A 13350-nucleotide genomic window follows, 5' to 3' on the forward strand; every position below is an offset into this window, starting at 1 on the left:
GTGCCCCCGCATATTGACTCGGTACCAGTAACCCCTGTAAATAGCCTCGTTATTGTTATGTAATTTTCTTGTCTTATTTTAAATTTTTTAAACTTTAGTTTATTTAGTAAATATTTTCTTAACTCTATTTGAACTGCATTGTTGGTTAAGGGCTTGTAAGTAAGCATTTCACGGTATTCAGCGCATGTTTTTAATTTTAATTTTATTTATTTAACCTTTATTTAACTAGGCAAGTCAGTTAAGAACAAATTCTTATTTACAATGACGGCCTACCGGGGAACCGTGGGTTAACTGCAACCTTTCGGTAACTGGCCCAACGCTCTAACCACTAGGCTACCTGCCGCCCCACACATGAGGCTACCTGCCGCATGTGACAAATTAAATTTGATTTGGAGTAGTAGTAGTAGTAGTAGTAGTAGTAGTATGAGTAGTAGCAGTACTAGCAGTAGTAGTAGTAAATAATAATAGTAGTAGTAGTAGTAGTAATAGTAGCAGCAGTAGTAGTAGTAGTAGTAGTAGTATGAGTAGTAGTAGTAGTAGTAGTAGCAGTACTAGCAGTAGTAGTAGTAGTAGTAGTAAATAGTAATAGTAGTAGTAGTAGTAATAGTAGCAGCAGTAGTAGTAGTAGTAGTAGTAGTAGCAGTAGTAGTGGGTGCAGGGAACCGTTTTTCTTGTAAATACAACCAAATGCACTGATCCTTAAGGCAAACGCACCACCGCACAATATGGAGCTAGCTAGATCACAGCAAATTAACCACGTGTCAACGCAACGCAGCAAAGCTGACAGCTCTCCTCCACAAGGGATTGGCTCGTTTTAGTCCTGTGACACTATAAAGTCAGGTTCGATTCCATTTCAGTTCACTCAATTCAGGGGATAAAATGAGATAACATTTAATTAATAAAATTGAAAATTGTCCACTGTTGCTTTAAGAGGACTCCTGAATTTCAAGTCACCTCCTGAAATAACAAAATTTACATGGAATTGAACCCAACCTTTCTTGCGTCACAGTCAGAGAAAGGGGAGGGGGAGTGGGGTTCTGGGTTGAAGGACAAACTGCAAATATATTGATGATATTTAGAAATATAATTGTTACAAAGTTCTAATTTTGATATAACAGTGATAGCATTACTTTAATTCCATATTCATAGGGCGAATCATACGATTTCGTCTTGCTCAAATTATTACACACTTAATGGTGAAAGCATTTGTAAAAACCACTACAGAAATAAAACTGTACTTGATTACTGTAAACTATGTGTGTGATGACTGTCCTATTTGATTACTGTAAACTATGTTTGTGATGCTCACTGACCTATAATGTGCATGGTCCTTCAACCCTCTACCAAGGGAAGGGTTCTGGGTTAGAGAGGGCTTGGCAGTAGGCACATTCAGCTCCCATCAAGAGCATGTTCACTATGGTATTGCAACACAAGCCTATGTGCGTGTATTTATTTAGCTATGTACTGTTGTATGTGTGTATATGTGTGTGTAGGTCAGTGTCCATGTATGTCTGAGTGTGTGTTTCTCTTATGTGTCTATGAGTAGTATACGTGTGTCATCCCTGCCAGAGACATGCAGTGGGGCAGCATGCACCGTAGCCCAGTCTGCCATGGGTGAAGCTTTAGACCCAGTCACTCTGTGCACTCCTGTCACACCTTACTCCCCTGGCTCTCACAGACACTAGCACGCATGTGTGTGTATGTGTGTGATTGCTTTTAAGGAATGTAAGCAGTGGTGCATGTCTAGTGATTGTGAGAGTATTGTCCACAGGACAATGGCTGTGTCCTAATAGGCTTGACCAGCTTCCTTTCCTTGTTCCTTTCCTACATTACCACAGATCTGTTAGAATACTTTTACAACACATTTGTTCTTCCATCCCTCCTTGAATTAATCACTGATTGAACATGATCAGATTAGCGAGAGCAGGAGTTCCACCAAATAACTACATAAAGGTAACTGCCAAAATAGAGGAAACACCAACATAAAGCGTTGTAGTAGGGTGTTGGGCCACCACGAGCTGCCAGAACAGCATCAATGTGCCTTGGCATAGATTCTACAAGTGTCTGGAACTCTATTGGAGGGATGCAATGCCATTCTTCCATGAGAAAATTCCATTACTCCTGTCTCAGGCTGCGCTCCATTTTCATGCTCATCAAACCATTCAGTGACCACTCGTGCCCTGTGGATGGGGGCATTGTCATCCTGGAAGAGGTCACTCCCATCAAGACAGAAAGGTTGAAGGGGATCATTCAGAAAGGCTGTGTATTTATTGCCGTTTACCTTGCCCTCTAAAGGGAGTGGCACCATGCTAGGAAAAAGCACCCACACCATAACAGAGCTGCCAGAAGCCTCATTTACTCAAGTGTTTCCTTTATTTTGGATCAGATCAGTCAGATCAGCCAGATCAGAGCTGTGATCACTTCAAGTAAGGGAAGGAAGAATGCATTTGAACAGTATTAAATCAGAACCTGAAGGCTATTAGGACAATGACTACTGGCCAATTCCAAATTGACCTCAAGCCCCTCTAGGCCTATCACATGTGTAGATCTGAAAGCATTGGATTGGTATCAGTAATCTGACAACGAACCCATCCAGATAGGCTAGGTGGAATATTTGCTAAATCCTATCTGATCCTTTTAGATCTATACAAGGAGTAGTCCATTTGGGATTGGTCGAATGTCTCTGTCCGGTGACTGGGAGCAGGAGGTCAGTCGAGTCATCTTGTCAAACCTGGGTCAGAGATCAAAGGTCAGGGGTCACTGCCAGGGTGAGGAGTCGAGCAACATGCATCACCACAGCCACACCAGGAAATGGATGCAGTAATTAAAGTCTCCAAAAAAGTACAAACCATCTACATGTGGATGTTGCAGATGACATGATTTATAGCAGCATTTTTGGAGGTTGATTTAACAAAGAGTGCGATTGGCCAGGCCAGGTTTCATGGATGGACACATAGTGCATTTTGATTGGATGGATTCGTCAGAAGGGAGAGGGACGAAGTAGTTGCCATTAAGTAGCGTAGAGTTAAAGAAAGCATGTAAAAAAAGATAAAACAGGAAATGAATTGTCATTATGTACACTCATTATTACTGAGTTCAGTTCAGTCATAACACTGTCTCCATACATACAACAGCAGGGATATCAACGACTAGGAAACAGGTGAAGTTAAAAAAATATATTATTACGCTTAACATGAGATTACTCCTAACATGAGATTACTCCTAACATGAGATTACTCCTAACATGACATTACTCCTAACATGAGATTACTCCTAACATGACATTACTCCTAACATGAGATTACTCCTAACATGAGATTACTCCTAACATGAGATTACACCTAACATGAGATTACTTTTAACATCAACGCACTAAGAAGTTTCCATTGGATTGCGAGGAAAAGGAACATGATTGTCAAGTCGTGTGTTTGAATCAGCGCAATGGCAGCTACAGCTTTAACTTGAGCTGACCCAAATTAAAGGCTGCTTTGATGGACTACCACTGGACTGATCCAAGAACAGGGCTTGCTTTTTCATGTTCAAAGGTCCCTCTCGAGCAAATGGTGTCTCAGACTGATCTGAGGTCAGTTTAGAGAGGAGGAACCAATTCCACCTGATTCTTATGCCATTATCATCCACTGCCAGTAACACCTGGTAGGACGGCTTATAGAGCATAGTTGGGAACAGGAGTTTTTCCTCACCATAAGAACTGACAGGAAAAACGAGGGTCTAGTTCAAGTCATGTAGTCAGGAAAAACTCTTGCCACTATGAAGATATTTTGTAATCATAATATACATGATATAACATTATGTCAAAATATTATACCCATTGAAATAACATCTGATTTAATTTCTATGATTATGCCTGTGGTCACCAACCTTTGTCATGTAGAGCTACATGATGTTCAAGCTTTTGTTCCAGCCCAGCAGTAACACACCTGATTCAACCAATCAAGGTCCCGATGAGGAGTAATCAGATCTGTTGGTGCTGGGCTGGTTATAAAAGCATATAGCTCTCCAGGACCTGGGTTGATAGAGTTTAGGTGTTTTTAATGGAAACAAAGGGTATAGCTGTCAGGACTGTCTCAGAGACACACAACATTCAAATTTCATAATATGGTTTATAAAGGCATTACAACACACACACACACACACACACACACACACACACACACACACACACACACACACACACACACACACACCGCACGCGCACACACACACACACACACACACACACACACACACACACACACACACACACACACACACACACACACACACACACACACACACACACACACACACACCACATTACCTGCCTGAATAACTAGTGTGTCTACCTCATTGGCTATCATTTTTCACTATCCAACTGGTTGCTAAGTGGTTGCCTGGCTAGAGGAACAGACCGATTGGCCAGATTGTTTTGAGGCTGGTTATTTTATTGGCTGTCAGGTTGCCTAGCAGATCAGTAGAGTAGTCTGGGTGTGTACATGCATGAGTGTGTGTGTGTGTGTGTGTGTGTGTGTGTGTGTGTGTGTGTGTGTGTGTGTGTGTGTGTGTGTGTGTGTGTGTGTGTGTGTGTGTGTGTGTGTGTGTGTGTGTGTGTGTGTGTGTGTGTGTGTGTGTTAGTCTCCTGAGTGTTGTCAGTGGTGGCTGGGCTACCATGATCCAGGTCTCTGTGCTCTGCTCTCCACCAACTGGGACAATTATATAAGGCTTTCAAAATATGTTCATGCTTCACTGAGCAATGCAAGATCCTGTACACTACAGTCTCTGCCTTTCTCTCTGTTTCTCTATGTGCCCTGCTCTCTTTCTATCTGTCCCCCCCTCTCTCTCTCTCTACCTGTCTCACTCTCTCTACCTCTCTCTCTCCCTCTCTCTCTCTCTCTCTCTCTCTCTCTCTCTCTCTACCTGTCTCACTCTCTCTACCTCTCTCTCTCTCTGCCTGTCTCTCTCTCTCTCTCTCTCTGCCTCTCACTCTCCCACTCATACCACTGAACTTGCTGACACACCCTTTCCCTTTCCCACTGTTAATTCCCCCTGCCTCCTCACTTACCCCGAGCTCAGTCACTAAAATATCTGTAATGCTGCCCAGGACTGTCACACAGTCAAAAATGTTCCAGGCATCTTTGAAGTAATTCTGTGGGCAGAAGAGAAAGAGGGAGGGGGAAGGGAGGGAGGGAGGGAAGGAAACAGAGAAAGATTAGGAAGAAAGGAAAGAGATTGAGGAGAGAAAGGATAAAAAAGGTGAGTCAGTGTCAGACGGGAACAGGCCATAGATTAGACGAGATAAAATGAACGTCAGTTATGCCATATTGAAGTCATTCCAGCAACATATATGACTAGAGTCTGAGAGAGAGAGAGAGTTGGTTAGTTGGTTGGCTTGTTGGTTGGCTGGTTGGTTGGCTGGCTGGTTGGTTGGCTGGTTGTTTGAAAAAGAGAAAGGCTCACAGGATTGTGGTACATACTGTATTGTGACTGCTGCTGCAGTAGAAGCCCTTTGTTGGGTGCCATGTATAAGCCATCAGCCAAACTGTGCATTAGGACAGAACCAATTAAAACACCATACTCTCTGTGCATTAGGACAGAACTAAATAAAACACCATACTCTCTGTGCATTAGGACAGAACTAAATAAAACACCATACTCTCTGTGCATTAGGACAGAACTAAATAAAACACCATACTCTCTGTGCATTAGGACAGAACTAAATAAAACACCATACTCTCTGTGCATTAGGACAGAACTAAATAAAACACCATACTCTCTGTGCATTAGGACAGAACTAAATAAAACACCATACTCTCTGTGCATTAGGACATAACTAATTAAAACACCATACTCTCTGTGCATTAGGACAGAACTAAATAAAACACCATACTCTCTGTGCATTAGGACAGAACTAAATAAAACACCATACTCTCTGTGCATTAGGACAGAACTAAATAAAACACCATACTCTCTGTGCATTAGGACAGAACTAAATAAAACACCATACTCTCTGTGCATTAGGACATAACTAAATAAAACACCATACTCTCTGTGCATTTTCACTAGGCATGTATGTCTGTGTGTGTATTTATCTGTGTGTGTATTTATCTGTGTGTGTCCTCTTTGTTCTTGTTCCACTAAATCTTTACCATCCCTAAAATCCCTGACTTTCCTTTTTATTAGTCTCTCTCTCTCTCTCTCTCTCTCTCTCTCTCTCTCTCTCTCTCTCTCTCTCTCGCTTTCTCACTCTGCATGTTGGGAGTGTTTGGTGCATGCTGGGAGTTGTATGAGTGAGTGTTGTCTGGAGTTTCCTTTTCTTGGTGGTTTGCCATTTTCTATGCATGAATAAGGTTATTATTATTTATTGTTGTGGTAGTATTAAGTATATTGTGGTAGTATTAAGTATATTGTGGTAGTATTAAGTATATTGTGGTAGTATTAAGTATATTGTACTTCTTGTCGGAATTGCCCTGGTTTTGGCGGGGATGGTGACCCACATGGGGACGTCGTCCCTGTCACTTCGGCACGGCTTTAGGTGTGTTACTGAAGCTACTGTCATGGTGGAGGAGTTTCTGGTCGCCGTAGGAGAGAAGGTCGGCTATGAGAATGTTGCTTATGCATCCCGGATGAATAAAGCAGTGGTGTTTTTCTTAAAGAAGAGTGTCTTGTTGATTGGATGATTGAGCATGGTGTACTTCTTAAAGAAGAGTGTCTTGTTGATTGGATGATTGAGCATGGTGTACTTCTTAAAGAAGAGTGTCTTGTTGATTGGATGATTGAGCATGGTGTACTTCTTAAAGAAGAGTGTCTTGTTGATTGGATGATTGAGCATGGTGTACTTCTTAAAGAAGAGTGTCTTGTTGATTGGATGATTGAGCATGGTGTACTTCTTAAAGAAGTGTCTTGTTGATTGGATGATTGAGCATGGTGTACTTCTTAAAGCTATGTTTATTCAAGTTACGCAGCTTTTTTCTCCGTCAACAAGAGTAACAATTTCTAATGTACCGCCGTTTATTCCCAATGAGCTATTGAAGCACGAGTTATTGCGGTTTGGGAAGTTTGCAAGTTCAATTAAGATTGTCCCATTGGGTTGCAAACACCTGGCTTTGAAACAGGTTATGTCGTTTCAAACACCCGGCTTTGAAACAGGTTATGTCTTTTCGGCGACAGGTGTTTATGTTTTTGGACTCACCGGAGTCTGAAACTCTGGCACATCTGTTCTGACAGTGTCCCAGGTTGGTCGGGATGATTGACCTGATCACTAGCTGGTTCTCTGCTCTGGGAGAGGTTTTCTCTTCCCAACAGTTTATATTTTGGGCCAAAGTACAGGTTTAGTTGAAGGGGTGTAGTTCTCTTGCTTAATTTTGTGTCAAGGGCAGCTAAATTAGCACTATGGAAGACACGAAAGAACAGTATTCGGGGACAGGGGTCTGCGGATGTGGTGGGAATGCTGGAGGGGATGTTGGCAGCGAGACTGAGGGTTGAGTTTGCCTATTGCCAAAATGGTTAACAACATTGATCTGTTTATGAGTATATGGGGTATTCAGAGGCTGTTGTGTAGAGTTAGTGTGGAGGAAGATTTGGTGTTGTGTTTTTAATTGATGTGTAACCACGGTTTTGTTTGAGTGTTTATTGTGTTGAGGGTTCCCAGACCCAATAAAGGTTATTTAAATCTAAAAACTTTCTCTCTCTCTCTTTCTCTCTCACTCTCTCCCCTCTCTCTCTCTGTCTCCCCCTACCCTCTCTCTCTCTCGCACTCTCTCTCTCTCTTTATCTCTCTCTCTCTCCTCTAATTTTTCCCCCTCTTCTCCATATATCTTCCCACCACTCTTCCTCAAACTGTCTCAGTGCCTCTCTCCTCTCCTTCACTCTCCTCTCACCCATCCCTCTATCTCTCAGTGTCTGCACACCTTCCACTGACTACAGCCATTTGTCTCTCTCAATACCCAGGTGACTGCTACAGTACACATAGCTTATTAACTGGGAAAAACAATAATAATCTCTATACATTTATACACATACTACCAGTAGATAGTAAATAGAGAGACAGATAGACAGATCTTTAGATTCAATGTAGTTAGTTACATGTAGTTAGCTAGCTAATTAGTTACATTCTCAGATCGCTATAGGACAATACTTTGAGGGCAAGCTTTGGCATGTTAGATTGATAGATTGCTTAGTTAGTTAGTTATATGTAGTTAGTTAGTTAGTTACATCTAAAATGTATTCCTATCATCATTGGAAGACGTGTGTGACACACTTACCAGCACTCCAAAGGCGATGATCTTGAGCACACACTCCATGGAGAACAGCGAGGTGAACACGATGTTCAGGTTGGCCAGCACAGCCTCGTAGGCCGGAGAGGCTCCGTCATACTACACACATACACACATACACAAACACACACATACACACACCCACATGCGCACACACATGCACAAATATTTGCACATGCATGCATATACAAATATATGCACATAGACATACACAAGTACACAGAAATGCACAATAACACCAATACAGAGACAGAAATAAATGCATAAAGGAATATGACACATATCATCCAAACACACACAGAGACACAGACAACCGCAGACAGAGAGGAAGACACATCCAAACACACACAGAGACACAGACAACCGCAGACAGAGAGGAAGACACATCCAAACACACACAGAGACACAGACAACCGCAGACAGAGAGGAAGACACATCCAAACACACACAGAGACACAGACAACCGCAGACAGAGAGGAAGACACATCCAAACACACACAGAGACACAGACAACCGCAGACAGAGAGGAAGACACATCCAAACACACACAGAGACACAGACAACCGCAGACAGAGAGGAAGACACATCCAAACACACACAGAGACAGACAACCGCAGACAGAGAGGAAGACACATCCAAACACACACAGAGACACAGACAACCGCAGACAGAGAGGAAGACACATCCAAACACACACAGAGACACAGACAACCACAGACAGAGAGGAAGACACATCCAAACACACACAGAGACACAGACAACCACAGACAGAGAGGAAGACACATATGAAGACAGATAGAGACACTCACACAGGTTAGCACACACAGAGGCAGAAACATTAGTTAAATCAGATAGGTAGATAGATGGAGAGAGAGAGAGAGAGAGAGAGAGAGAGAGAGAGAGAGAGAGAGAGAGAGAGAGAGAGAGAGAGAGAGAGAGAGAGAGAGAGAGAGAGAGAGAGAGACTTCCGTGTTTAGATGTGTGTGTGAAAGGAGTGAGGGTATATATGAAGTGATATAATCAGTGTCCAGGCTTGTTGTACCTTCATCATCAGTACGATAGTATTGAGCGCGATCATAGCCATGATCGTATACTCGAATGGCGGCGACACCACAAACTCCCACATACGATACTGGAAGCTTTGCTTGTTCTTAGGCATGTGTCGCGTCAACGGTTTGGCATTAATGGCGAAGTCTATGCAGCCTCTCTGGAAACACACACATACACAGACAGACAACAATGGGTTAATATCTCACTGAAAGTGCTGTGGTCTTCAACCCTGATCCTGCAAACCCACAGGATGTGTAGGCTTTTGTTCTAAAGATGAGAAGATATTCAGCAACTCTTGGTAGGACCGTTATGACACGGTCCGAACCATGTCATCATATGTCATAACAGCTGACATAACTTGTCATAACCTGTCATAATATGGTCATAACACTGTCATGACCCAAATATGTCACCTGTTGTGACATATATTTAATTATTTTATGGCTGGTTATGACACCTACATAAGAGTGTCAAAACCCACATTTATTCAAATTAGTTTTTTTCCTTTGTTCCATTTGTTTGAGTTCCAATTGTTAGAAAGTTTATAACTTAAATCTTTTGTTGTTGTAATGAATTCTTTACAGTCATGTTTTTTCCCCATCATATTTTACATTTTTATTAATTTAAAAAAATTGCATTTCAACTTTATTTAACCAGGTAGACTAGTTGAGAACAAGTTCTCATTTACAACTGCGACCTGGCCAAGATAAAGCAAAGCAGTGCGACACAAACAACAACACAGAGTTACACATGGAATAAACAAAAGTACAGTCAATAACACAATAGAAAAAAATAAAGTCTATATACAGTGTGTGCAAATGGCATGAAGAAGTAAGGCAATAAATAAGCCATAGTAGCAAGTAATTACAATTTAGCAAATTAACACTGGAGTGATAGATGTGCAGATGATGATGTACAAGTAGAAATACTGGTGTGCAAAAGAGCAGAAAAGTAAATAAAAACAATATGGGGTGAGGTAGGTAGATCAGATGGGCAATTTACAGATGGGCTATGTACAGCTGCAGCGATCGGGATAGCTGCTCTGATAGCTGATGTTTAAAGTTAGTGAGGGAAATATAAGTCTCCAGCTTCAGTGATTTTTGCAATTCGTTCCAGTCATTGGCAGCAGAGAACTGGAAGGAAAGGCAGCCAAAGGAGGTGTTGGATTTGGGGATGACCAGTGAGATATACCTGCTGGAGCGCGTGCTACGGGTGTGTGTTGTTATCGTGACCAGTGAGCTGAGATAAGGCAGAGCTTTACCTAGCAAAGACATAGATGACCTGGAGCCAGTGGGTCTTGCGACGAATATGTAGCGAGGGCCAGCTGATTAGAGCATACAGGTCGCAGTGGTGGGTGATAGATGGGGCTTTGGTGACAAAAGGGATGGCACTGTGATAGACTGCATCCAGTTTGCTGAGTAGAGTGTTGGAGGCTATTATGTAAATGACATCGCCGAAGTCGAGGATCAGTAGTATAGTCAGTTTTACTAGGGTATGTTTGGCGGCGTGAGTGAAGGAGGCTTTGTTGCGGAATAGAACGCCGATTCTAGATTTAATTTTGGATTGGAGATGTTTAATATGAGTCTGGAAGGAGAGTTTACAGTCTAACCAGACACCTAGGTATTTGTAGTTGTCCACATATTCTAAGTCAGAACCGTCCAAGGTAGTGATGCTAGTCGGCCGGGCGGGTGCGGTCAGCGAACGGTTGAAAAGCATGCATTTAGTTTTACTAGCGTTTAAGAGCAGTTGGAGGCCACAGAAGGAGTGTTGTATGGCATTGAAGCTTGTTTGGAGGTTTGTTAACACAGTGTCCAAAGAAGGGCCAGATGTATACAGAATGGTGTCGTCTGGGAATCTGTGTCTCCAGTCTCCAGGGAATCACCCGCAGCAAGAGCGACATTGTTGATGTATACAGAGAAAAGAGTCTGCCCGAGAATTGAACCCTGTGGTACCCCCATAGAGACTGCCAGAGGTCCGTACAACAGGCCCTCCGATTTGACACACTGAACTCTGTCTGAGAAGTAGTTGGTGAACCAGGCGAGGCAGTCATTTGAGAAACCAAGGCTGTTGAGTCTGCCGAAGACGTCAGTACAATCTTTTATTGATGGCGGTTATGATATCGTTTAGTACCTTGAGCGTGGCTGAGGTGCACCCGTGACCAGCTTAGAAACCGGGTTGCACAGCGGAGAAGGTATGGGTGGGATTCGAAATGGTCAGTGATCTGTTTATCAACTTGGCTTTCGAAGACTTTAGAAAGGCAGGGCAGGATGGATATAGGTCTATAACAATTTGGGTCTGGAGTGTCACCCCCTTTGAAGAGGGGGATGACCTCGGCAGCTTTCCAATCTTTAGGAATCTCGGACGATATGAAAGAGAGGTTGAACAGACTGGTAATAGGGGTTGCAACAATGGCGGCGGATAATTTTAGAAAGAGAGGGTCCAGATTGTCTAGCCCGGCTGATTTGTACGGGTCTAGGTTTTGCAGCTCTTTCAGAACATCTGCTATCTGGATTTGAGTGAAGGAGAAGCTGGGGAGGCTTGGGCAAGTAGCTGCGGGGGGTGCAAAGCTGTTTGCCGGGGTTGGGGTAGCCAGGAGGAAAGAATGGCCAGCCGTAGAGAAATGCTTCTTGAAATTCTCGATTATCGTGGATTTATCGATGGTGACAGTGTTACCTAGCCTCAGTGCAGTGGGCAGCTGGGAGGAGGTACCCAGGCCATCTGTTCTTAAGGAGAGCATGCTAGTCACGGTCCCAACTGAGCATCCTCCCTTGGATGTTTTTGTCACACTCTTATTTTTGTCACACTCTTAAAAGCCTGGGGTTGTTACAAATAATAGCAAAAAAAATGTACAATTCCAGGGTGGCGCAGTGGTTTAAGGCACTGCATCTCAGTGATAGAGGAGTCACTACAGAGGAGTCACTGGTTCGATTCAAGGCTGTATCATAACTGGCCGTGATTGGGAGTCCCATAAGGCGGTGCACAATTGGCCCAGCGTCGCCCGGGTTAGGGTTTTTGCCGGGGTTGGCCGTCATTGTAAATAAGAATTTGTTCTTAACCTGTTGGGGCTAGGGGGCAGTATTTGCACGGCCGGATTAAAAACGTACCCGATTTAAACTGGTTACTACTCCTGCCCAGAAACGAGAATATGCATATAATTAGTAGATTTGGATAGAAAACACTCTAAAGTTTCTAAAACTGTTTGAATGGTGTCTGTGAGTATAACAGAACTCATATGGCAGGCCAAAACCTGAGAAGATTCCATACAGGAAGTGGCCTGTCTGACAATTTGTTCTCCTTCTGTGGCGTCTCTATCGAAAATACAGCATCTCTGCTGTAACGTGACATTTTCTAAGGCTTCCATTGGCTCTCAGAAGGCGCCAGAAAGCGGAATGACGTCTCTCCAGTTTCTGGGCGAAAAACAGCAAGAGATTTTGTGAGTGTTCAGGCTGAGAACAGTGACACTGGAGATGCGCGTTCATGTGAATTCTCCATGTTTTTCTTTCTCTCTTTGAATGAACACAACGTCGCCCGGTTGGAATATTATCGCTATTTTATGAGAAAAATAGCATAAAAATTTATTTTAAACAGCGTTTGACATGCTTCGAAGTACGGTAATGGAATATTTTTAATTTTTTGTCACGAAAGTGCTCGCGCGTCACCCTTCGGATACTGACCAAATCGCACAAACAAAACGGAGCTATTTGAATATAACTATGGATTATTTGGAACCAAAACAACATTTGTTGTTGAAGTAGAAGTCCTGGGAGTGCATTCTGACGAGTAACAGCAAAGGTAATCCAATTTTTCTTATAGTAAATCTGAGTTTGGTAAGGGCCAAACTTGGTGGGTGTCAAATTAGCTAGCCGTGATGGCCGGGCTATGTACTCAGAATATTGCAAAATGTGCTTTCGCCGAAAAGCTATTTTAAAATCTGACACCGCGATTGCATAAAGGAGTTCTGTATCTATAATTCTTTTAATAATTGTTATGTATTTTGTGAACGTTAATCGTGAGTAATTTAGTAAATTCA

At 42.7% G+C, this 13350-nt stretch overlaps 1 protein-coding gene across 18 annotated transcripts in view; it reads right to left on the bottom strand.

Moving 5' to 3' along the window:
- The window catches only part of LOC106606768 (voltage-dependent P/Q-type calcium channel subunit alpha-1A), a 138066-nt gene that overhangs the window by 51724 nt on the left and 72992 nt on the right, over positions 1-13350 (bottom strand). For all 18 annotated transcript variants that reach the window (XM_082972773.1, XM_082972759.1, XM_082972781.1 and 15 more), the window contains 3 exons: positions 9313-9477; positions 8259-8369; positions 5060-5143 (listed from right to left, as the gene is read on the bottom strand). In XM_082972773.1, coding sequence (XP_082828899.1) covers positions 5060-5143; positions 8259-8369; positions 9313-9477 — 360 coding nt within the window. The remainder of the gene's footprint in view (positions 1-5059; positions 5144-8258; positions 8370-9312; positions 9478-13350) is intronic.

This window comes from Salmo salar, chromosome 03 (genome assembly GCF_965601325.2).
Source record: "Salmo salar chromosome 03, fSalSal1, whole genome shotgun sequence".
Lineage (NCBI taxonomy): Eukaryota > Metazoa > Chordata > Actinopteri > Salmoniformes > Salmonidae > Salmo > Salmo salar.